At 39.0% G+C, this 26,419-nt stretch overlaps 1 protein-coding gene across 1 annotated transcript in view; it reads right to left on the bottom strand.

Moving 5' to 3' along the window:
• Positions 1-686: 686 nt before the first annotated feature.
• Positions 687-26,419, bottom strand: part of FYTTD1 (forty-two-three domain containing 1) — a 34,346-nt gene continuing 8,613 nt past the window's right edge. Inside the window, exons 3-9 of the mRNA XM_055126495.1 lie at positions 15,178-15,320; positions 12,205-12,317; positions 10,577-10,673; positions 9,914-9,975; positions 8,140-8,214; positions 5,916-6,042; positions 687-4,451 (exon numbers count right to left, since the gene is read on the bottom strand). Coding sequence (XP_054982470.1) covers positions 4,353-4,451; positions 5,916-6,042; positions 8,140-8,214; positions 9,914-9,975; positions 10,577-10,673; positions 12,205-12,317; positions 15,178-15,320 — 716 coding nt within the window. The 3' untranslated portion in view covers positions 687-4,352. The remainder of the gene's footprint in view (positions 4,452-5,915; positions 6,043-8,139; positions 8,215-9,913; positions 9,976-10,576; positions 10,674-12,204; positions 12,318-15,177; positions 15,321-26,419) is intronic.

The following is a 26,419-nucleotide window of genomic DNA, read 5'->3' as shown; positions in this document are numbered from 1 at the left end:
AAAGCCAAGAGTAACCCCTGAGCATCGCTGGGTGTGACCCAAAAAGCAAAAAATAATAATAATAATAATTTAAAAAAAATAAGAAAAAAGTAGTAAATGGCCAGGAGCAGAACTATAGGAATCTATAACTTTTTCCCACTTAATGCTGTGACAAAATGATGAAAAAATAGGCAGTGGCATTCTATGTTAAGAACTATACCAGGAAGCAAATGATAAAAATAAAAACATTGGCAATGGGAGATACTGTATGCTAAAAACTGACAGATAAGACTTACCCACTCCATCCTGTTTACTTTACAGGCTAAAATTAACCCACTTAATGCCAGAAGCAAAAGTTTCACCCAAATCTCAACAGTGCTCTCCAAGCTCTACATCTTACTACATTGTACAGAGAACATTTTCCTCTACCCTACCCACTAGAAATGTATTATGACCATTACTCTTAAGATTGCCTCTTATAAATTCCAAGCTGTAATACTAAAATTTTCATCAACCCCTTTTATTCAAAAAGCATGCACAGAAACTTGCAAGTTAAAAATATTCAAATTAAATTACTGATCCTTCCATTTCTGACTCCTTTTTAAAAAAGCACTAATCAACTTTTTAAAATATGCAATTTATAGAAACTTTTTCATCAGAGGATAATAGAAATTGAAGTTGAAATCAAATACATAAACACACTAGAGAACGTTTCCAATTCATCTTTAAACATTTGTAAACTTCATTTAAATAAATTCAAAACTTCAGTTTCACACCTGAACAACCATCACCACTTGTTTTACCAAACTATTCACTGAACAAATTTCAGACAATAAACTATGATGACAAGGAAAAGACACATTAGAAGGCAACCATTTGTAAGCAAATCTTTGAACCCATACTATGGCCCATAGTAGTTCAAAACTTTTATTGTAAATGTTTGGAATAAATAGTATAATTTTTAAAAAAAAAAACTTCAAATTGATCTATGCAAAGAGAATCCTCTTTAAAGGGAAACTTGAATCACACACTTCATTTTACAGTGGCAAAAATAACAATGCTTTTGTCTTCTTGCAGTGTCAGACTAAACCCAAACCCTCACAAATGCTCTACCACTGAGCTCTTCATTTTACAGTGGCAAAAATAACAATGCTTTTGTCTTCTTGCAGTGTCAGACTAAACCCAAACCCTCACAAATGCTCTACCACTGAGCTACGACCCCAGGCTTAACAACCAAGTCATAAGCTTCAAGGCATGCTGAGTAGAAGTGAAGAAATCTGGAGTCAGAATGATAGTACAGTGGGCAGTGTGTTTGCCTTGCAGTCAATCCGGGTTCAATTCTGGCCACCACGTATGGTCCCCAGAGCATGTACAGGAGTAATTCCTGAACATCGCCTGGTGTGACACCAAAACAAAAAGTGAATTGGTAGTGTTTGTTTTTGTAGTGCAAAGTCAGCTATTTTTTCCTCTTATCTTCTTTATAATAAATAAAAATCAGAACAAAAAATTATCAGTACTTCATAAAGTATAAATTATAAAGCTACTGACAGCAAAATACCTCTATATTTAACGAAAAATAAAATAAAATTAATTTGGCAACAAAATCTGCAGGTTTCTTAACACTTGTATCATTTGTATTTTATGATTTCCTTGTAATTGGTAAAACTGAAGTCTATTAGAAAAAAAAAACACAATGCATGCTTGATTAGAACAATGGCTTCTTTGTATGGGTCTAATGTGACTTGAATGCCAAAGTAGTAAAGTCTATTAAGCACTGCTTGGAACATGAGCTCTCACCCCTACTTAGATACAACCACTTACTACTCCTCAATGATAACAGGGACTTTCAATTCATGAGATTAACATGAACTGGTAATTAAAAGGTCTAAGGTCAAAAAATGAGTCTGAAAAAAGAGGAACTGAATTGAATGACTTCTAAAAATGCATTCCAAGAAAATCTGATTGTCAATTTTTAACTCCTGGCTATTTTCTATTCAAGTAAGAAATGAAAATGGTCAAAGGGTGTCGATGCAAACCGACACTGATTTATCAATTTATATGGTACTTAGAAAACCCTGAAAATTAAAAATATAATCACAAAAAGATGCCTCGAGGCACAGAGCGCTCTAAAAATTACAACAATCTTTATAGCTAATAACAAACCAAGAGACCTGCAACATTTTATTTGTTAAAAATGAACAACAGTTCAGAATAGACCTAAATTAACTTTAAAAAAAAAATACACTACAAAGCACTTCTCCTCATTAAATACATTTTTTTGTGTGATGAACTGCATTAATGTTTTGTATACACCTTGACGCAAAGGAAATTTTAAGGTGTTAAAAAATAAATAAGCTTTTAAGTGAAAAATGATGACTACAACAAAGCATATTCTTTTCTTTATATACAACATATGAGCACTCAAGAATTTTAATTAAGATGTACAAAGGAAAACTTTTGTTTAAAAATAAAATGACAGATGCATGAAGAGCAAAGTTTAATATACCAAAGATACTTTGTTGTTTGATGCACTTAATGCTGATATTTGGGGCAACTTTTTTTATGGTTTTCCCAAAAAATGGCATTTATTAGCAGCTCTGTACAATATTTAAAATAATATGAAAGTGAAACACATCTTTATACCTTATTTTCACAAGAGCAAGCTCACACTCAGGTGTTTTCCCTTCGCTTTAAGATAAGCTACCAGTAATTCAAAACCAGTTTAAAGATTGTAATTCATGGATCAAATCTAAGCATTCCTACTTGCAAAAAATATTTTGCAATCAGTCCTTAGCTTACGGAGACAAAGTAGATTTTATTTTCAATTATTTTTACTGGTTTCCAGTAATCCTTTATCACCAGATTTACTGGCAAAATTCAAATACTAAAGATCAGATTTACCTCTTTGGTATAAGCATGAAATTGTTACTGATCGCTTTCCACAGCTAGCATAAACCAAGTGAGCCAAACAGCGTGAGACAACAATGAGGTCTAGACACGACTGCAAAGCAGGCAGGAGTGATAATGTTAAGCTTTTTTTCCATACAACGAAATCAACATTAATAACACACTCTAGAAAAACACACCTAACCCAGATATTCTAATATTACAGAAAACCAAAATGTCAAGCTTTAAATGACTGAACTTTTAACTTATTGCCATAATATTTTGCTGTACTTTGGCATTATACCATAACTTAAGCGCATACAACCATCTGAAAATGCTTAGCTCTAGCTTGGCACAACACACCAACTCCTCCTACCCATTTTTCTCATCAAAATGACTGAACTTTATAAAAGAAATCAGAATGAAAAATATAAAACAAGGCTATAATATAACTCTTACCATTTTTCATTTTTTCCCTTCCTAAGGTATACAAGTTCTTGTTTCTGGAGTTGTACACTGTTCAATTTAGCAAGCTTAAAAGCTTAGAAAATTTGACTTTTTAAACAAGTAGTCTAGGATTTTACAGCTATTATTTTAACTATCAAAATATCTAATTTATTTAAATAATTCTTCTAAATATAATTTGGGGAATTCTTTGTATACACTACACTGAAGACTATACAAAATCCAAACAGTGTATCTATCACCTGATTTTTAATTTTTAATGACTGAACTCAGGTTTACTATCTTCAACCTGCAACTTCCTCTCATGCCTTCTTTCATTAAATACACCACCAGATTTTTACATGTGGAGGACCTTCTCCAAAGTCAGATAGCAAGTAACTTTTATAAACATGCAATTATAGTCTTCAAACCCCAATATTTTAGAATGAGACTAATACTAGAGCCAAATTGCTTGTTAAAACGTTCAGTAATAAAGATTTGTACAACTCTGGAGGAATAATCTAACATTATCTGAAAAGAACCAAGTTCTAGATATTCCCACTAAGTCTTAAAACCCAAAACTGTAATCCAAGTAATCTTTTTTATCTATAATGAAGAAAAGTCAACTGCACTTATTACATCAACAGTATTAAAGGGTAACAGCATCAAAGGGACATACCCATATTTAGAAGACTAAGATTTACCATGGTAAAGTGTAAAAAATGGTCAAAGGCAATGGGATCCTAGATATCACCATCATAAAAATAATCACTTTCTATCTTATTTCTGCTGCATGAAGAAGAAAGAAGTCACAGAAAGAATATTTCTGTCTGGGCCACCATGAAATCTTTCAGAACAGATAAGTATATTCCCTGTTATTCTTTCAGGGTATTATTTATACATGTTAAAAAATTCAAAAATAAAAATAAGAGTTATTTAGCCTTGTGAATTTTGTCAAATAGTTTCTTGAATTTGAGATAAATTCTTCAAGCAATTCAACTTTTAAAACTGAGTCATCACTCAGAAGTCCCTCTGAATGAGATCTATCCCACAGTCACAAAACGGTTTCCCCCTTTGTTGAACGAGAGAGTCGCTCTCTGCTCCTTTAGGATCCCAAACCGCTCATTCAACGTCATTCCTGTCTGGAGAAAACAAAAACAAAAATCAACCACGTGATTGTAAGTCTTATTTGCTTTGGTAGTTAATAGTAGTAACAGTTAAAATTTCTTGGAAATATATATATATATATCATCTCTGAAAGTAGCAACAGTCAAGCAACAAAAACCACCAAAATAAAATTTCTGTCCAATATCCTATCTTTAATTCCATAGACTGATGTTAATATATATCAAATACTCCTCCAACACCACAATATGATAAAATTCTCAGCAAATAAGGATAGAAGGGAACTCCCTCATTCTGAAGAAGATAATCTTAAGAATCTAATGCTAGTATACTTTCCCAAGTTTATGGAAAGGTTTAAGCATAATTGCTCTCAGCACTTGATTTAACATTATACTGAAGGTCCTAAGTCATCATAATAAAGAAAAGGGAAGGATTAAAGATTGAAAAGAATTTAAAACTGATATTGTTGTTTATAAAGAAAAATCATGAAGAAATCTATAAATGATTTAAATAGCAAATATTATCAAAATGTAGCAAAATCATAGGTACAATGTTAATACAAAAATAGTCAAAAATGCAATATTGGGCCAGGAGGATAGCTCAAAGGTCTGGTGCACCTGCTCTGCAAGATCCAGGTTAAATTCTGAGCACTGGAGCAAACCCAGAGCACCATACCAACTTACAGTTATGATCAAAAAGACAGTAACAAGTGTTGCAGAGGATATGAAGATATTTATAATCCTCATACATAGTAGTAGGAATGTTGCAGCCAGCTCTTTGGAAAAAAAAAAGTTATACAAGGGCCTGGGATGTGGCTCACGCCTTGCATGTGAGAAGTTCTGGGCATGACCCCTACATTACAAAAAGAAAAAAAAAAAATCAGGTGGGCTTAATAAGGTTCATCCTGTAAGAATGGCTCAATCTGGGAGGTTGGGAGCTAACTCAAAGAGCCAATAACATGCTTTCCATGCAAAAGGCCCAGGTTCAGTCACTGGCAATATCCCAAAAACCTTGGGAGCACTCCCAAACAACGACACATGAATAGTCCCTGCGTTAAGAAAAACATGCCCCCAAAAGGGTTAAAAATAGAATTGTAATACAATTTGCACAAACTTGTACAAAAATATCCAGAGGCATGTAAGTCACAATATGTTTAAAGAATGATACCACAGTCTATTATCAATTGATGAAGAGATATGTTGTACATAACCAAACACTACTTAGCAATACAATGAAAGACAAACAATATAAATGAACTTTGGAAAAAACTACGCTAAGAAAAAATATCAGTTGAAAAAGATTACATATTTTATGATCCCAATTAGATGAATGAGCAAAAGAGGATAGTCTTATTTTAGATCAGTAGTTTCCTAGGGCTAAGAATACTTAAAGCACCTTACTTAACTCTTTATACGACACTTAGTTAATTAAGATATTCTCAATGTATGGTGCAAAAAAGTAAGGTAGGGGGAGAAATTTACCTGTTTTCCAACACTATTTATGTCAAATTGTAGGGGGACACCTTTAGGAACTTTCTTTACATCAGACTGCTCCCGTTTTGTCAAGAATGAGGGTACAGCAGAACGTGCTAATCGTGGTTTCTGTGTTCTATTTGAAACAAAATTAAAATGAAATCAGACCAGTTTAGCAATCAAAAACAAACATTCACTTAGTACATATATACAGCTGACTTGTAGGCATATGCAAGGGTATTAAGGCTATTCTATGTTCTCAAAGAAAGGCAACTTGTTGCTTTACTGACTAACCTGAAGACAAGTACAAAATACTTCTTTAAGTAGAACTACAAACTTAGTAACTGAGAACAGTGTTTTAAGTCCTCACTAGCTACTAAAATAAAAAACTCTAAAATCTTCATTTTTCGGATAGTCATAGAAGTTTATGTCCTTTTTATTTTAATCTACAAAGCTTATAATATAAAGTTTATAAGGTAATAATACAATGATATAGCTAACTAAATCAAAATCAAGTAGATAAAAGAATATACCATACAGGGGCCAGAATGATAGCTCAGTGGGTAGGGCATTTGCCTTGCAAGTAGCCAACCCGGACTGGATCCCTGGCATCCCATATGGTCCCCTGAGCACCACCAGGAGTAACTTCTGAGTGCAGAGCCAGGAGTAACCCCTGAGGATTGCCAGGTGTGACCCAAAAAGCCAAAAAGGGACAAAGAGAGAGAGAGAGAGAGAGAGAGAGAGAGAGAGAGAGAGAGAGAGAGAGAGAGAGAAAGAATGTATTACATAGCAGAGTCCTTTATATACTGGTATACTGCATCTAGGTCCTAATTGCCAGTCTGTGAACACCTGCAGAACAGCTCCTGGTCACAGGCTAAGGGACAGCTGCACACTGAGCAGGAACACAATACCCATAAGACAAAGACGTAAAAGGGAGTGCAGATTAAGATCACTTCTTTTTCTTTTATTATATGTTCAAGTTTATGTACACAATGTTACATATGCACACACTTTTAAAACAAACTATGATCTTATATAAAAAGTGGTGACAAAAGAAATATAGAATCTGGAATCGAGACCATTTTCTTGGGGCTGGAGTGATAGCACAGAGGGTAGGGCGTTTGTCTTGCACGCGGCCGACCCGGGTTCAAATCCCAGCATCCCAGGGGTGATTCCTGAGTGCAGGAGCCAGGAGTGACCCCTGTGCATCGCTGGGCGTGACCCAAAAAGCAAAAAAAAAAAAAAAAGAACATTTTTTTCTAAATTCATATTGTTTCCATTTTGAACCTTAAGTGTTACATTTTATCCTTGCCTCAACTTATCCTCACTTGGATATCAGACTTTGATCAACATCCGATACTTTTTATTATTTTATAAGCTGATATGTTGTAATTTGTCTTTTGTTCAACATGGTTAAAAATTTTTAATTCTGGGGCTGGAGCAATAGTACAGCAGGTAGGGCGTTTGCTTTGCAGGTGGCCAACCCGGGTTCGATTCCCAGCATCCCATATGGTCCCCCGAGCACCACCAGGAGTGATTTCTGAGTGCATGAGCCAGGAGTAACCCCTGTGCATTGCCTGGTGTGACCCAAAAACAAAACAAAAACAAGGAAAAATAATTTTTAATTCTTTTTTTAATTCTCTATTTTTATTGAATCACCATGAGCTAGTTACAAAGCTTTCATGTTTGAGTTTCAGTCATACAATGATCATACACTCATCTCCCACCAGTGCACATTCTCCACCACCAATGTTCCCAATATACTTCCCCCTTTACAACCCCTGCATCCATGGCAGACACCCCTGCATCTATGGCAGACAACTTCCCCCTACTATGCTATACTACACAGCTGTTAGGAGAGATGAAGTCATGAAATTTGCTTGTAAGTGAATGGTAATGGAGAGTATCATGCTAAGTGAAATGAGTCAGAAAGAGAGGGACAGACATAGAATGACTACACTCACTTGTGGAGTATACATTAACATAATATGAGACTGACACCCAAGGAGAGTAGACACAGGGGCCAAGAATATTGTCCCATAATTAGAAGCCTGACTCAAGAGCAGGGGGGAAAGGCAGCTGGAATAAAGAAGGGATCACTAAGACAGTGATGGTTGGAGGAATCTTTTGGGATGGGAGATGTGTGTTGAAAGTAGATAAAGGACCAAACATGATAACCTCTCAGTATCTGTTTTGCAAACATGGTTACAATTTTTTAAAGATAAAAACTTACATTGGGGACTGCACTGCTCCTGGATTGTCAATAGATACAGTCAAAATTCCTCCATTTGTGGTGGAAGTACGCCACCTAGTTTCAAAAAACAATTAACAAAAATGGAATTTATGTACTTTTAAGAAAAACAGCAGGACCCCAGCATAATATAATCAGTATCATGAGTGTAGGAACTAAAGACACTTCATTCCTGTTGTTTTTTTCCAGTACCAGAGATTGAACCTAGGATCTGACAAGATGACTGTACCACTGTGCCACATCTCTGTCCCTTATACTGTTTCGAATGACTGCTCAATTACTTAGCTCCAGTAACAATACCTTACTAAGGCTATTTAGGTGCATTATAATATCCTCAAATTTCCCTATGCATACCTAAAACTTTGATAGTCATTGCCACTTTTTTTGCCTCTGCTATTATAACTTTAAATATACTTAAATCTTTCTGTAGTGTCTTTCTGTAGTGTCCTCTCCCCACTTTGTGAGGATAGTAACTTCTATTCCTTCCACAACTTTTCTCATTCTGAAGTTAACTTTTTATGACCTCTACTTTTAATCAAAATCTGATGTTTATATTATATTGCTACCAAACTATTATTTTGTTCTGTTTGGGGGACAAATCTGGTGGTCTTAGGGGGCTTTTCCGGACTCCGTGTTCAGAGGATAATAGGTATGGATACCAGGGATTAAACTAGGGTCAGCTGTATGAAAGGCAAGTGTTTACTTCCTGTACTGTATCTCCAACCCTTTTCTTTATTCTATAGGCTGATTCTCAAATTCAAAACACTTACGTCATTACAAATATCTTAAGTGTTGTTCACTGCAGAAACCCTGATTATCATTTCCTTTCTATGCTTTCAATGTTATGACCTTTATACCAAATAGATATGGTGTCAAGTTCAAATGGTTTTCTTTCTTAAACTACAACTGCTCAACATCATGCCCTACTTTTGTTGATTGTAACTGGGACATTACTGTGTTATGTGTGTTCTCCAAAAACTAAGCATTATTTTTAAAAGCTTATGCTCAATTCTGGTGTCAATCACATTTACAGAACGCTGAAGCTCCGTTTAGGGACCTCCGTTTAGGGACCTAGCAAGTACACCTGGTAGGGTACTTGCCTTGCATGGTCGGCCCAGGTTCAATCCCCAACACCTAGTTCTAAGCACTGCAAGGTGTGCGCCTTATACCCACCCCAAAATAGAATGGCAATGTGAGTGCCAAAAAATGTGGGAAAAAAATAAAAACCAACATTACTGGTTTTTGGGTTTTGTTTTTGTTTTTTTTTTTTAGTTTTTTTACTTTTTGGGTCACACCCGGCAATGCACAGGGGTTACTCCTGGCTCTACACTCAGGAATGCTGCGAATTGAAACTAGGTCGGCCATGTGCAAGGCAAATGACCTACCTGCTATACTATTGCTCCAGCCCCCATACTCTGTTTTAAAGGCTTACAAATTTTCTAGATTTTAATTTTCTATTTTTTACTCTCTGAATAAAATCATGTATAAAATAAAAGTGCAGAAAAAATTTAAAAGCTAATTGAAATAGAAAATGGCAATTAAAATAAACTTTTTAGAGACCAAAGTATTTCATGCAAAGCCTTGTAAAAACACTGACATGGAAACATAAAACTTTTGGAAGAAAAAATGCACAAAATTATTTGCTCAGTTTCTTTTGGGTCTCATTTAATGTCTTTTGGACTGAGGCAGAAAAAAACTTGGTTGACTAGTATAATAAGTTTTGAAATGGTAACTTAAAAGACAAATGCAAACTTACTGACGAGTTCTCTTTGCTACTGCATCATTTAGCATTTGTTCTGTGTTCAACTGGGCCTGAACCTGAAAAGAAAAGAAACCAGGAGATTATTATAGAATGCATAAAATTTTAATGCAATGAGCTATTTATAATGCTTTGTAATTTTATAACCCAATATCGGATGTAAGCGTCCAGGAGAGAAGTGTGTAAAACTATTCTAAAAACTACTTTGTTGGCATTCATGTAGTAGAAAAAGCGGTTACTACAGGTTTATTTCTAAATAACGTAATGAATTACTAGATAATATTATGTAGGAGGTTGACAAAACTACAGAAATGAAGTATATGAAAAAAGAAAACTGATCTAATGTTCTTTGTTTTTTGGGTGACACCCGCCAGTGCTCAGGGGCCTCTCCTTGGCTCTGCACTCAGGAATCACCCCGGTCATACTCAGGGCACCATGTGGGATACTGGAAATCAAATCCGGGCAAGTTGTGTGTTAAGGCAAATGCCTTACCCGATGTACTCTCTCTCTGGCCCCTATTATGTTCTTTTTATTCAAAAACCACCCCTCCTCTAAACTCTGAACTCTCAGGACTCTGACTTTAGGATCATTACCAAAAGTAAGGAGGATCCTTTTGGAGGAAAAAGAAAATACCTCAAAGGTTTTGGGGTTTTTTAATACCTTCAGGCCTCTTCTGAAAAGAAAAGTTGCCTGACGAGTGTCCTTCTGATGACTTAATTTATTTCCACTCCTGGTGAAATTGGCTGGAATGTTATTTCTGCAATAAAACCACATATACCATGAATCTTCTAACCCACTTAAATTGTCAAGGATCTTGAGAAAAATAAGTATAGTTAAAATTCATAAGCTGGAAATCTGAGGAACATTAAATGTAAAGACTATCATTTCCTTATTTACTCGACCCTACTGAATGACTTATAAATATCCCTCACTTTCTGCTTTACTTAATAATCAACAGACTATATATAGCAGTTCTTCTGAAGAATTAAAAACATTTTAAATCCTATTTTCTAAAAGGCCAACTTGTACAGATTTATCGGATTAGAACAAATATCTATATATCTATCTGCTAAAAAAAACTTTTTTTTTTTTTTTTTTGCTTTTTGGGTCTCACCCAGTGATGCACTCAGGATTCACCCCGGTGGTGCTCAGGGGACAACATGGGATGCTGGGAATCAAACCCGGGTTGGCTGCGTGCAAAGCAAACACCCTACCCACTGTGCTATTGCTCCAGTCCCATTTTTAAATTTTTTTATTTATTTATTTATTTTTTTTGCTTTTTGGGTCACACCCAGCAATGCACAGGGGTCATTCCTGGCTCATGCACTCAGGAATCACCCCTGGCAGTGCTCAGGGGACCATATGGGATGCTGGGATTTGAACCCGGGTCGGCCGTGTGCAAGGCTGTGCTATCCGCTGTGCTATCACTCCAGCCCCTGCATTTTTTAAATTTTTTGAAAAAGTATCTTTTCCAGTTTTCTCTTCCTCAGAGAGAAACTATAAATTAGAAACTTCATAAATATAAATCAATGAAGAGCTAACTTTTCCAATTTTTTCAATGCAGAAGTGCTCTTAATTATATCTGACTTGACTCTCACCAATTCCTTTCTAGTTTTTATAGGAAATTAGTAAAATATGAGAAAACAGATTTTCATATATGGTATACTTATATTTATGCAGTTATTTGTTTAAAGTTACATAAATATAAGCACTTTTAAGTGCTTAGCAAGCTATTCTAATTTTACCTCCAATCTTGAGACTCAAAAGCAGAATTTCTCTAACTACCCCAATTAACACGTAGTCATTACTAAATCATGTAACTGACAAGCTTTTATTTGAGAAGCTCCCCTTTTCCATATGATTACCAAAAGAAAAAGAGATGTTAAGTAAAATTATAGTTCTGACCATCCCACTTATATAAAGACTTAATTGCAGATGTTTTAGTTTGAATAATCATCTGTAAGAGATGAAGAAATGGGGGCTAAAGCGATAGCACAGCCGATAGGGCTTTTGCCTTGCAAGCGGCCTACCCGGGTTCGATTCCCAGCATCCCATATGGTCCGCCAAGAGTAATTCCTGAGTGCATCACCGGGTGTGACCCAAAAAGAAAAAAAAAAGATGAAGAAATGGTACTTGAAACAGAAGAATTATTACTGTTTTTCTTTCTGCCTACTTTATCCTTACAAAGAACAAAATGATGTAACAAAAGTATTCATTACACTGAACACTTAGTGCAAGGGTATCTTTATACAGGAAGATGTGCAATTGTCCTTTATTTGAGTACTTACTTTCTATTCAGCTGATTAGGTCTCTTGAGAACAGCAACTGGTTTCCTCTGTACATCACTTTGTCTCAGAAGGCTTGTCTTCCGTTTTAACACTGGAAAATATCGTTCTATATTCTTTCAGAAAGCAAGAAACCATGTTAATCAGAATGCTCTTTACTATATTCCCTCTACAATAAGCATTTCTTCTGAGGCAGAATAGTGAATAAACAACAGCTTATACAGGTAAGCACTGTCTGTAGCACTGTCGTCCCATTGTTTATCGATTTACTTGAGCGGGCACCAGTAACGTCTCCACTGTGAGACTTGTTGTTACTATTTCTGGGATATCGAATACGCCACGGGTAGCATGCCAGGCTCTGTTGTGTGGGCGGAATACTCTCCATAATTTGCTGGGCTCTCCAAGAGGGACAAAGGAATCGAACCTGGGTCGGCCATGTGCAAGGCAAACGCCCTACCTGCTGTGCTATCACTCCGTCTGTATATATGTATATAAATATATAGATACATTTTTGGCATGTGCTCTACAATATATACCATTGTTTATAGTCAAAATAAGGATATGAGGCAGAGTGTCTCCAGCCTGAGAACTAATCTCTCTCTCTCTCTCTCTCTCTCAGCATCAAATAAGCATCAAACTTTTCTCCCCCCCCCAAAATATAAAACTTTACCCCATCACTAAAGCCTAAAGCCTAATTCAGGTTTCTAAACTTTCCATGAAGTCTATTAAAAGTACCTGATTAAAAATATTATATGGATCATAACATATGGTCCATAATACATACTTAATCTGGGTCCATAATACATACTTAATCTGGGTTCCCTTGTACTCTAAGTGAAAATAGTCATAATTCGAAATAAAGTCAACAAAATTTATAAATGTCTTCACTTTCTGTGAACATTAGGAAAATAAATGTAAAAATGGGATAAAGAATATCAAGGAGTTGGAAGACAGCATATGCCTGACCTGGATTTGACTTTCAGCACATGGTCTCCTAAAGGTCCCTTTGAGTAGCCCTGGCACATACCAAGCATTACCACGTATAGTCCTGAAGACCCCAAGCATCACTGAGATAAATATGGTTGTGCCCAGCACTGCAGACTTCGATCAGTACCATATTCTTGGATTGGCTAAGTACCGCATAGAATTACCCTCAAGGCCCCCTGAGCATTGCTTAGGAGGTCGCCATTCCCACAAAAGCGTATCAAGGGTAGCCAGGATATGGCTCAGTAGAAGAACATGTGCCCTGCAAAAACAAATCCCTGTATTTGATGCCTAATATCACTTAAAAAAAAAAAAAAAACCTAAGATCAAGTATATATGCTGTGAAATCAGACCAATGGTCCACTCCCAACTTTATCTTTTTTTTTTTTTTTGGCTTTTTGGGTCACACCCGGCAATGCACAGGGGTTACTCCTGGCTCATGCACTCAGGAAACCATATAGGATGCTAGGAATCGAAGCCGGGTCGGTCGCGTGCAAGGCAAACACCTACCCGCTGTGCTATCACTCCAGCCCACCAACTTTATCTTTAATGCATCCCCCACCATCCCCAACCATACCACCAGTAGACGTAGCCCCCCCAAGGCTGGAAGCTCCAATGAATACTTGGGATTTGTACCAAGGAGTACTCAAGGGGCCACATGATGCTGGGAATCACACCAGAACAGATACATTCTGAGCAGGTGTCTACCAAATATATTACCTACTGGCCCCAGCACGTGGACTTTAATGTTCTTCTTTCACTTAGCATGGTTGATTTTTTTGTTTTAGAGGGCACACCAGAGATGCTCAGAATTGCATTAGGGATCAGACCTGGTAGGCTTGGGGAACCATATGGGATGACAGAGACTAAAACCAGATCAGCCACATGCAAGGCAAACTTCATACTCACTCCAGCTTTATTAACACGCTTGAGATGTGTCCATTCTGTCCTGTGTATGAACATTTCTTTTCTAAGAATGTTTTTTAATAATAGAAATCCATTGTACAGACATAAGGCACCTATTTTTAATGATTAAATAATCAGACAAAAGATCCAAACAACCCATTACTAGAAAATAACTAAAATGCATGAATATGGATATATGACATATGCACACGTACGCGCGTGCACACACACACGATTATGTTTTAATCGCCAAAGTAAGGGTTTGGTATGTGGCTCAATGACAAAATATGCCTCAGTCTGAGGTTCTGGGTTCGGTTCAATCCCTTACACCCCTACAACAACAAAAAAAGCCAGTTAAAACTTACACACACATGTGAACACTGTATGAGGGAAAAACAAGTTCTAACATGTGTGAATCTGTATCTGTACCCTCATGGTGATTCACTAATTAAAGAATAAAATAAAAACAAAATAAAACTTACACACACATAAGAGGTAAAGTCAGGAATCTGTACAAAATACAAAAACCTGTATTTAGGCATATGCAGTTTTATACTTCATGAGTTATAAGCTTTATTGTTAACAAATTTACTATTCTAAGGTGCAAAGTACCACATTACAATCAAAATATTTTTCAATCAAAATATTCAATCAATTTATTCCAATAAAAATGTTCTCTCAATGGGGCTGGAGCAATAGCACAGCGGGTAGGGTGTTTGCCTTGCACGCGGCCAACCTGGGTTCGATTCCCAGCATCCCATATGGTCCCCTGAGCACCGCCAGGGGTAATTCCTGAGTGCAGAGCCAGGAGCAACCCCTGTGCATCGCCGGGTGTGACCCAAAAAGCAAAAAAAAAAAAAGTTCTCTCAAGGGGCCAGAGCAATAGTATAGCATGTAGGGTCTATGCCATCCCCTAAACCCAGCCAGGAGTGGTCCCATAGTGCAGGCCAGGGTGTAAGCCCTTAGCATCGCTGGTTGTGGTCCCAAAACTTTAAAAAAAAAAGAAAAGCCTCTCAAGTTCACTCACAGAAATACTAATACAAATAATGGAAGAGGGTATTTGACTCAGGATTAGGCCATAATTACCTTGTCACTCAGAGGTGGTCGATTCATAGGACTAATTCCCTTTCGAATTCCAGTTGCTTTCCTAGCTGCAAGGCCAGTAATAACTCCATAAGGACGTCTCTTTCCAGGCATTACTCTTCCCCTATGACTATTTTTACCAAAACCTACAAAAAGGAAGGTACAGAAAGATAAAGAACACAACAGAAGAACAAAGAGGTTACGGGATATTTTATTTCTTCAATGAAAGTGTAAGGATGTTATGCATTCAGAAACTGAGTGTGCAGAGAGGGCTCTCTCGCCCCCTGCGTTCATGGCCATGAGCCACTTCCCCACCCCGAGTATAGCCGCCACCAACAGCTGTTTGGAGGGAACAGGGCACCAGGCTGGTTGGTGATGAGTTACCGTTTATTCCAATCTCCTTCCTGCCGTTTACTCCATTCTCCCTGTGCGCCTGTTCCAATCTCACTGTCTCACACTGCAATCATTCCCGTATCCTGCCTTCCCCCATGTTCATCTTCCTGCGCCCAGTCCCGAAGCCTTAGTCTAGAGCCCAACCTCCGAGCATTGGGGGTCGCAGCTACAGCCAGGTCAGATAGCACAGTCAACACTCCTTCCGGGGACGCTCTTCTAAGATGGACATCTCCTGCTAGGAGATCTGCTCAAGGGTGGAATTTCCGGGCTGGAGTGATAGCACAGTGGGTAGGGCGTTTGCCTTGCACTCGGCCGACCCGGGTTCAAATCCCAGCATCCCATATGGGCCCCTGAGCACTGCCAGGGGTGATTCCTGAGTGCATGAGCCAGGAGTGACCCCTATACATTGCTGGGTGTGACCCAAAAAGCAAAAAAAAAAAGGGGGGGGTGTAATTTTATCTAAGAATATACTTCTCCTTCCTAAATCTATAAACATTCAGATTTACTTCTTTTTTTTTTCTTTTTGGGTCACACCCAGCTATATTCAGGGGTTACTCCTGGCTCTGCACTCAGGAGTTACTCCTGGCGGTATTTGGGGACCTTATGGGATGCTGGGGATTGAACCCGGGTTAGCTGCGTGCAGGGCAAACGTCCTACCCACAGTACTGCTCCGGCCCTGATTTACTTACTTCTTAATAATCTTTCTAGTCCTTTTGCATGGACACAGTGAGAGATATAGTACAGTTGGTAGGGCATTTGCCTTGCACTTGTCGGCCCGGGTTTGATTCCTCTGCCCCTCTCGGAGAGCCCAGCAAGCTACCAAGAGTATCCCACCCGCATGGCAGAGCCTGGCAAGCTACCAGTGGTGTATTCAATATGCCAAAAACAGTAACAAGTCTCACAATGAGACGTTACTGGTGCCCACTCGAGCAAATTAATGAGCAACGGGATGACAGTGACAGTGACAATGCTAGCAGGGTCTTTGCCCAGTCATTTTAATTTGGGTCGTGATAGAATTCATCCATGACTATGCTCTTAGTGTATTATAAGTTTCATGGTGCTTTGCCTGTCCCATTTCGATCCCAGGGTAGCTCACAGCTTATCGTAGGTTGATCCAGTTCCTTCATAGGACCCTGCTTTTGGAGTGATAGGAACTAAGGGCAAATGAGTAAATACGATGGATGCACAGGAGTAAATAGTATTCGGAGTCAGTAAACTCCCAAGTTACAAAAGCATAGCATCAACTGTCTTCCTCAGTCCATACAGAAAGGATATTGCTCTAAACTATGCAAAGGACGAAGGGGAAAGAGAAAAACAGTATTTCACTTACAAATACAAAATTCAGAGTCCTTAGAAGAATCTGACCTTACAAGTCACAGGGTCTGATTTGGGGACAAAAGTGATTAACAGATAGGAGAAGCAGAGCACAGAGGAGAGGTTAAAGATAAACACAGAGGTGGGGCTGGAGTGATAGCATAGCGGGTAGGGCGTTTGCCTTGCACACGGCCGACCCGGGTTCGAATCCCAGCATCCCATATGGTCCCCTGAGCACCGCCAGGGGTGATTCCTGAGTGCATGAGCCAGGAGTGACCCCTGTGCATTGCTGGGTGTGACCCAAAAAGCAAAAAAAAAAAAAAAAAAGATAAACACAGAGGAATGGAAGTGCCTGGGAGCACTGTGATGGAAGTAACCCAATAAACCTAAGGTCCCTGCAGCAAGGGAAAAAGGACAAACCAATGTTACAATGTTACCCTACAGATGTGTACTTATTTTCATGTAGAAATTTTCAAAGTTAATATTTAAAAGTTTGTGACTTTCCTTTGGTTTGGCCCCACCCCCAAGAGTGGTGTTGGAGGAGCATATGCGGGGCCAGGGTGCAAGCCAGGGTCAGCTACAGGCAGGGCAAAGAGCTCATTCTCATTCTCTCTCTCTCTCTCTCTCTCTCTCTCTCTCTCTCTCTCTCTCTCTCTCTCTCCCTCTCTCTCTCCATGAGCAATGTGGTAATCACTAATTTTATGTGTTTATACAGTACCTAAAATATGACTATTCTGAATTGGGAATAACAAAAAATTTGCAATACTAATAATTTTACATTAACTTTATGTTGCAATATTTTGACTATAAGGGATTAAATAAAATGTATTGTTAGTATGTGGCTTACATTTGATTTCTGCTGCGTGACACTGATCTAGAATAAAATCACTAGATCATCCTCCATTTATTTACAATTGTACTGCAACCTGGGTGTAGTTTCAGCTGTCATATTTAAACTGCTTTTGTCCTAAATACATAGATTTTAAAAAATACAGAAGTTGAAAGTCCCTACTTAAGTTTCATGGACATATTTTAATACTCATGGCATGTGACAATATTAGTTTAACTTTTCTACTAAGTATCTTACCTATTTTTAAGTAGTAACTTTTTTAATGAAGAAAAAATAAGTGCAAACTGTAGGTTATTAAAAGACTCTAAGGAGCACAAATATGAAGTATTTACCTTCCATTATGCCACCATCCAGAATTAACACTCACCTAGAGATAAATTCAACTAAGCAAGTAAAAACATAACTGGTATTTTACAATCCCAGACCTTACGTGTACTCAGAATAGCCTTGGTGCATGCAAGGGACCGGGGATTAAGTTCACTGCTTCACGCTCACCCTGTGTTTCCTTGAGTTACTGAGCCATCTTCCTGGGCCCTTTCTCAAGATCACAAATAATGGGGTTGTCCTGACCACCTCAGCATACAAAGCAGCACTGGGCTTGAAGTCATGAACTGATAATTGCCAGGCAAGTCCATTAAGCTGCCAAGCTATCTTCCAGGCTGCTACCATAATATATACATTTCTATATTTAAACGCATATTTATTTCCTCAAGACACAAGTTTTTCCTGACCTTCTGCCTACTACTCCACCACCCCTGGCAAGGCTTGCCACCAATTGACATCACAGGGCCTATTCCAAATGAGGCAGAGCCCCTTCCTACCAGAGAGATCCCAGCGGTCTCCACCCTGGATCCGTACCATAGTAAGAGTCACAAACAGCACCTGAATCAATAGATCTACTCAACAAAGTACACGCTGCTCATAGTTATGTATCTGGAGGATAGTCAGAGAAGAAAGAGAGCAACTTTCAGCCTTATCCCTCAACATCTTCCAGGGGGTGGACTACAAAGACTGACCAACACAGCACTGGGAAACCAATAAGGTAGCCATGCGGCTCCTGGGAATATACCCTGGGGACCCAGAAACACAATGCAGAAAAGCCATCTGCACTCCTGTGTTCATTGCAGCGCTATTCACAGTAGCCAGAATCTGAAACAACCCAAGTGCCCCCAAACAGATGACTGAGTAAATGAAACTATGGTACAACTACACAATGAAACAGTACGCAGCTGTTAGGAAAAATAAGTCCTGAAATTTGCTTATACATGGACTGACATGGAGAGTATCATGCTGAGTGAAATGAGTCAAATGTTTGCACTCATTTATGTGATATGTGTATATTAAAAAAAACCACCATAGTATGTGAATGATATCCAAAAACAATAAAAACAAGGGCCAGGAGGATGGGTCCATGGTAAGAAGCTTTGCCACAAAGGGGAAGGAGAGTGCAATTGGAACAGAGAAGGGACCACTGACAGTGACAGCTGGAAAAGAGCACAATGGACAAAAGCTGCGTGCTGAGAGGAGATGAAGTGATATGCATGATACTCTTTCAGAACAAGTGATGCAAACCACACTGTAGAAGGAAAATGAGAGGGGGCGGGGAAAGGAAGGAGGGAAAGAGTCTGTCATAGAGGCAGGATGTGGGGGCAGGGGGAGGGATCTCTGGGGAAGAAAACTCAGGATATTGGTGGTGGGAACTGTGCATTGGTGAAGGGATGAGTGCTAGAACACTGAATGACTGAATCTCATCATGAACAACTTTGTATCTTTGTGGATCTCATTGTGATTTGATTAAAAAAATAGGGAAAACACATAGAAACCCACCAAGCTAAATGAGTGAAGAGAACACTGGAGATGCAATTACCAGCCAGCTCAGTAAATCTTTAGTGTCTTTAATTTTTTTTTTTTTGGGGGGGTCACACCTGGCTCTGCACAGGGGTTACTCCTGGCTCTGCACTCAGGAATTATCCCTGGCGGTGCTCAGGGGACCATATGGGATGCTGGGAATTGAACCCGGGTCGGCCGCGTGCAAGGCAAACGCCCTACCCGCTGTGCTATCGCTCCAGCCCCCTAGTGTCTTTAATTATATTAGGATGATCAAGGAGCTCAAAGAAACAATAGTACAGAAAGTTAGCAAAGCACAACCAAGTCGAAAGGAAAAAAAGGTACAAACAGAAATGACAGAAATAAAGAGCATGGTACGGGATACCAAAGCCTCAAGAGAAGCTCTGAAGAGCAGAACAGCAGCCACTGAGCAAAAGACCCAGAGTTTCCAGAAAGGATGAAACCACTCGGTAATAGCAGAAGTGGGAAAATTGTCTAAAAGTAAATAAATATACCAGAGAACTATGGGTTAAGTTCAAGAGAACATTATAAGAGTCATCAGAGTCCCTTCAGGAACAGAAGGCAAATGTGATGAAGAAAAAATAGCTTAAGTATTCATCAATAAGAATTCCCAGTGCTGAAAATTACAAGGCATCCAAGAGGCCTTAAGGGTCCCAGCGAAAAAAGATCCAATTAGAAAAACTCCAAGATACATTATTTTCAAAACACCATAATCCAAAGATAGAGACAGAATAATAAAAGCAGCAAGATCAAAAAAGCAATTTACATAAAAAGGAAAGCCCGTGATATGTGCAGATCTACCAAATGAGACTCATAGAAACCAGAAGAGTTTGGAAGTGGCAATGAATAGAATGCCTCACCAAGAACACTCTAACCATTCAGATTTGAGGAACTTTATAGTTCCTTATACTTAGGAAGGCAACAGCTTAGGGAATTCAGTTTTGAATCTAGCTTGCAAGAAGCAGAGCACCTTCAAAGGACAGGAGAAACTTCCCAACATAAGGCACCAAGTACGGCATTCACTTAATGGTTCATGTGGTTGTCCTCTGCTAGATTAACAGAGATTAGAACCATACAATAATCATGCCAACATGGCTTATGTTGATTTATTTCTAATAAATGTTTTCCATTTCTTTAAGTTTCATCGTAGCAAGTAATATAGAATGAATTTGTTAATGCCTGCCAAAAAGACAGGTTTGGGCATGGGAGGAAACCTGAGGACATTGGTGGAGGAAGAGGGACATTGGTGGTGAGACTAGTATTGGAATATTGTGTGCCTAAAACAACTCTATTATGAACAACTTTATCAATCGGTGTCTCAATTTAAAAATATATTTTTTAAAAAAGTATAAATTTCTTGGGGCTGGCGCTAGATAGAGTTCAGTGGTTAGCTGTACGCTTCTCACGTACAGACTCTTTGTTTTCATCCCTGGCATTACCTACACATGTGAATTTTTAAGCATGCACTACCACATGAAAGAGTAAACCCCACCCTCCCAAGCTACCCTAGGTCTCAAGCATGCAAAGCATCTACTTTACCTCTGAGCACCATCCATGCCCAGTAATTAATCTGGGAGACAAAGGTGAGCAGGTCTCCGCAGCAGTGCTGGGAGAAGGCTTACAGCTGGTGGCACCCAGGAAGAAAACTGCACAGTAATCACGGTCCAGTCCTCTGAGTGGCCTTCCTGCTATTTAAATTCTTCTTTAAATTTTAAAGTACTTTTTACAATTTGAATTTAAAATGTTAATTTTGGGAGGTACCAAGCAGTACTCAGTTTTTTTTTTGTTTTGAATTACAATAAATACTTTATTATTTATTTATTTTTAATTTATTCTTTTATTGAATCACCATGTGGAAAGTTACAAAGCTTTCAGGTTTAAGTCCCAGTTACACAATGCTCGAACACCCATCCCTTCACCAGTACTCAGACAACGAGGGGCCACTCTCACTAATACTCAGCCAACCAGACTAGACAGTGCTGGGGCTAGGCTGGTGGTAACGGGGAGTCAAGTGGGGCCTGGACTCAAACTTGGACCTCTGCACATACAAGGTATGTGCCCCTTCACCACTCCCTAGAGCCCCCTTGCCCCTGGTTAAGCAAACAATTTTTAAGTTAATTTATGTGTGAGGATAGGTGTGGGGGGAGCACCAACACAGTGGTGTCAAGGGGTCATTCTTAGTGGTACTTGGCCCCAGCGATTCAACTGGAGATAGCTACATGTCAGCAATTAAACTGGAAGGAAGTACTGCCAGTGACAGAAGAGAAGACAGCTACTCGTCAACTCAAGGGCCTTAACCCCAGAGCTTAGTCTTGGCTCTGGATGCAGGTATCACTCCTGGTCAGATTAAGGGACAGTATCACATAGGGTTCCCAGGAGAAAACCAGGCTAAGCTGCATGCAAGAAAAGCATCCTACCCATTGTCACCATCTCTTTGCCCCCAGTGTCAAGGAAATTCTCAAAAAGCTTCTTATTTATAGAATCCTCTTCAAAATAACTACATGTGTATGTACTTCCAGAAACACAAGTATGTCACTTTTTCCATATCACTGCCACTGAGTATTTTTTTGGGTAGGAGGTCCTTTTGAGCAGTGGTCAGGCCTGAAGCCCTTAGATTCAGCCAGCTTGTCTGCAGTTCAATGCAAGGGCCTAAGAATGTCGAGCCTTTGGGTGCCGCAGTGCTGGGGACTACACAGACACCCCAGCATGAAACAGGGTTCTCGAGGGCTATACCCAGCAATGCTCAAGGGACCACATGTCCCTTGAACCAAATCAGTTTGCCACATGCAACACATGCACCTTAACCCCTATACAATCAATATGGCCTCAGATCTTCTTTTCTAACTTTTATCACTTAATACTTGAAAAAAAATTATCTTATCTAGCAATTTACTAGTGAGAATAAATATTTTTCATGCATTTCTTGGCTACTGTACATTTTTCAACACCAAGAGTAAATCCAGTTTCACATATGGAAGGTTGAGCATATTACCTATGATCTACACCCCAGTCCTGCTACCTATATTCTTACTGAGCTATAAAGTATAAATTATTATAAACTGTTCTATACATAAATCATTTTTTCAGGGTCAAAGTCTCATTTGCCTTGATGAGAAATTATATTAATTTTATAAGTATCTCAAGAGTGACATCTCCAAGGGCTGGAGAAGCAGAAAGAACAGGGCACTTGCTTCACATGTGGTGGGCCTGGGCTTGAATCCCAGGGGCCTTACATGGTTGCCTGAGGCCCACCAAGAGTGACCACTATGTGTGGCCTCAAAAAACAAAACCTGGGGGGCCGGGGGGAGGTATACTGTGATTCTTGGTGGTGGAATATGTGTACTGGTGAAGGGATGGGTGTTCGAGCATTGTGTAACTGGGACTTAAACCTGAAAGCTTTGTAACTTTCCACATGGTGATTCAATAAAAGAATAAATTAAAAATAAATAAATAATAAAGTATTTATTGTAATTCAAAACAAAAAAAAAACCAAAACCAAGTATTGTCTTTATATTGCTCTGCAACTCACTTATTCGAGTCTCTTGCTACTAAAATGAATTGAAAGATTTAATCTTTCCCTCCCAAAGGTCCTGCACAGTTCAATCTAAATGTATATTTTTGTCAATCCTAACAAAGATCCTTTTAATTATTTTAAATAATTATTTTATATAATAATTAGTTTGATATTGCCATTCTTTTTTTTTTCCTTTTTTTCTTTTTGGGTCGTCACACCCGGAAATGCACAGGGGTTACTCCTGGCTCATGCACTCAGGAATTACTCCAGCCAGTGCTCGGGGGGCCATATGGGATGCTAGGAATCAAACCGGGGTCAGCCGTGTGCAAGGCAAACGCCCCACCTGCTGTGCTATCACTCAAGCCCCTAATATTGCCATTCATTTTTTATATGATTTTTATCATTATTATTATTTTTGGACCATACCCAGCAATGCTCAGGGATACTCCTGGCTCTGTGTTCAGGAATTACTCCTAGTGGTGCTTGAGGGACCATATGGGATGCAGAATCGAATCCGGGTCGGCCTCATGCAAGACAAATGCCCTGCCTGCTATAACTATCACTCTGGTCCCCATCCTGTCATTCTTAGGATTACAGAAAAAACTATTGAGCTTTTTGGGTTTTGTGTGTGTTTGTTTCTGGGTTGCCTGTACCCACTGATGCTCAGGAATTACTCCTGGCAGTGCTCAAGGATACAAGATGCTGGGGATAGAACCCAGACCACCTGCAACTAACTTACCTGGTATATTATGTCTCCAGCCCAGAGACTGGGGAAGGGGGGGAGCACATCTGACAGTGCTCTGGACTTACACCTGACTCTGCACTCAGGGATCAATCCTGCCAGGCTTGGGGATGCAGCACATGGGGTGCTGGGGATAGAACCCAGGTAGCTGTGTACAAGGCAGGTGCTCTACTCACTGTATTATCTCTTAGGTTGCCAGGAGTGATTCCTGAGCAGAGAGCCAGTACTAAGCCCTGAGCACAGCTGGGAACAAAATAATCAATATAAAAAAAAAATTAAAGGAAGGAGGAATTCCTTTCTATACCGAAGTTTGAACAGCACAGGTTCATTTACATGTATATTTTCTTGTAAACTAATGAAATAAACTTAACATATTAATATATGTCATGATTTTCTTAACTTTTTTTTCTCTAACTTATAAGACATCAGTATATAATACGAAATACTTGCTATTTTAATGTCTTAATTAACAAGTTATTGGTAGACCAAGTTCTGGGGAATTCAAGATTTTTTGACTGGAATACTTTTCCTTTTTGCTGTTGCTGATATTGGGGCTACACCCAGTGGTGCTCAGGGATTACTCCTGGCTTTGTGCTCAGTAATCACTTTCTTTGCTGTTGTTTTGAGGCCATATCTGGCAGTACTCAGAGCTCCCTCCTGGCAGGCTCGGGGTACTATTTGGGGTGCCAGGCGTTGATCTAGGTTAGCAATGTGCAATGCAAGTGCTCTATCCACTGTACTATAGCTCCAGTGCCAAGGGTAACTACTGGAGGGCTCTGAAGACCGTATGGGAGTGCTGGGGATCTAACCCAGGTCCACCGCAGACATTTTAACAGCTGCATTATCTGGCCCCTAAAATATTTTTCATAACAGTAAACATGATGCTAAGCTTTGTCAGTAGAGGATGCTGGAGTAATTCTGAAGAATGAGATTTTCTTCCAAGTTCCAGATTGTACCTCAGGGCTTGTTCCTGTGGCAAGGACAACTAGGTGGTTATTATGACCCTTTACAGTGAATGAGACTGGGGAGGCAAGACACTACAGTTTGGACTTAAAGCACAAATTTCAAGTGACTTATGTCTTAAATATTGACCTCCACACATCTATCGAGTATGACTTCTAGGCATCACTATTAAAAACTCATCTAAACTCACACTGACCCTCCAAACACACAAGCCTCCCTCCCTGCCCGCCACCCCTCCTGCAGCAGTTCCACCGGTATGGCAACTTCATTTGATGGGGGTTGAGCATTTCTTCCTCTTTTGGGTGCTCTTAAATTCTAAGGATACTGATGTATTACTTTTTAATAGGAGAGGGGGAAAAAAGGAAATAAAAACTACAATTTTAAACCTTTTTTTTTTTTGATGAAGCAGGGAAGTTTTTAAACTTGTTTACAAGATGTGAGAGTTGGGAGGGAGAAATCTGTGTTTGAGAACACGGGCATTTCCAGAGCAGAAATACAAAAGAAAAGAAATGTGGAGAAAAGCAAGCAAGATAAATGTTCAAGGTTGCCAGGTATGACCCAAAAAACAAAAGTGAAATTTAATAAAAAAAAATAATTATCAAAAGTATTATTCTATTCCTGGATGCCTTCTCTTATTATCATTCCTATACAATTATCCTTTCCACATTTTTATTTCTCGCTTATTTTTTTCTCTACTTCATCCTAGCAAGTCTAGATAATTCCATCTTCCCTCTCTACCTTTTTAAAAATATATATAAAATTTGTTTGATGATTTAGATTCCCTGCACCAATTATGGTTACCTGAGCATTGCTAGGAGTAATCCCTGAGCAGAGCCAGGTATGGCCCAAAGCAAACAAAGATGTTTTGATATCATCTGCTCTACTAGAGCAGCAGCAGTTTAATACACACATCAAAACTGCCTATGAGGGTTTTTTTCCCCTTTATGGGTTACACCCGGTGAGGCACAGGGGTTACTCCTGGCTTCGCATTCAGGAATTACTCCTGGCAGTGCTCAGGGGACCATATGGGATGCTGGGAATCTAAGCTAGATTGGCCGCATGGAAGCCAAATGCCCTATCTGCTACACCTACCACTCCAGCCCCCAAGGTTTTAAAAGTAATCCAAGTAATCCAAAGCAAACAAAAATACTTAGTAGAAATAGTAGTTGTACTTGCATTCTTACAAAAATCTGTCTGATTTGGGGTTGGAGCCATAGGACAGCAGGTAGGGCATTTGCCTTGCACATGGCCGACCCGGGTTCAATCCCCAGCATCCCATATGATCCATCAACACCACCAGGAGTAATTCCTAAGTGTGAAACCAGGAGTAACCCCTGTACATCGATGGGTGTGACCCAAAGAAGAAAAAAAAATCTATCTGAATTAACTATAATTCAACATTTTAACTTTAACAAATCATATGGATGCCAGATAAGTCTGCTGTTCATGAGATAATTAAAAGATGAAAACACAATGTCATGGTTTATATGCGAAAGGCTTTGACTTTATGGGACCCTTGGATCTGAGTGGGTCCCCAACCCAACACTTGGGAGACCTGATGCTGTGCAGTATCCGCCACTAATGGACATTCAGACTATTTGAACAAGTATTTACTGAGTGG

This window comes from Sorex araneus, chromosome 2 (genome assembly GCF_027595985.1).
Source record: "Sorex araneus isolate mSorAra2 chromosome 2, mSorAra2.pri, whole genome shotgun sequence".
NCBI classification, from domain to species: Eukaryota; Metazoa; Chordata; class Mammalia; order Eulipotyphla; family Soricidae; genus Sorex; species Sorex araneus.
Note: the sequence above shows the minus strand (reverse complement) of the source record. Positions and strands in the feature narration are given on the sequence as shown.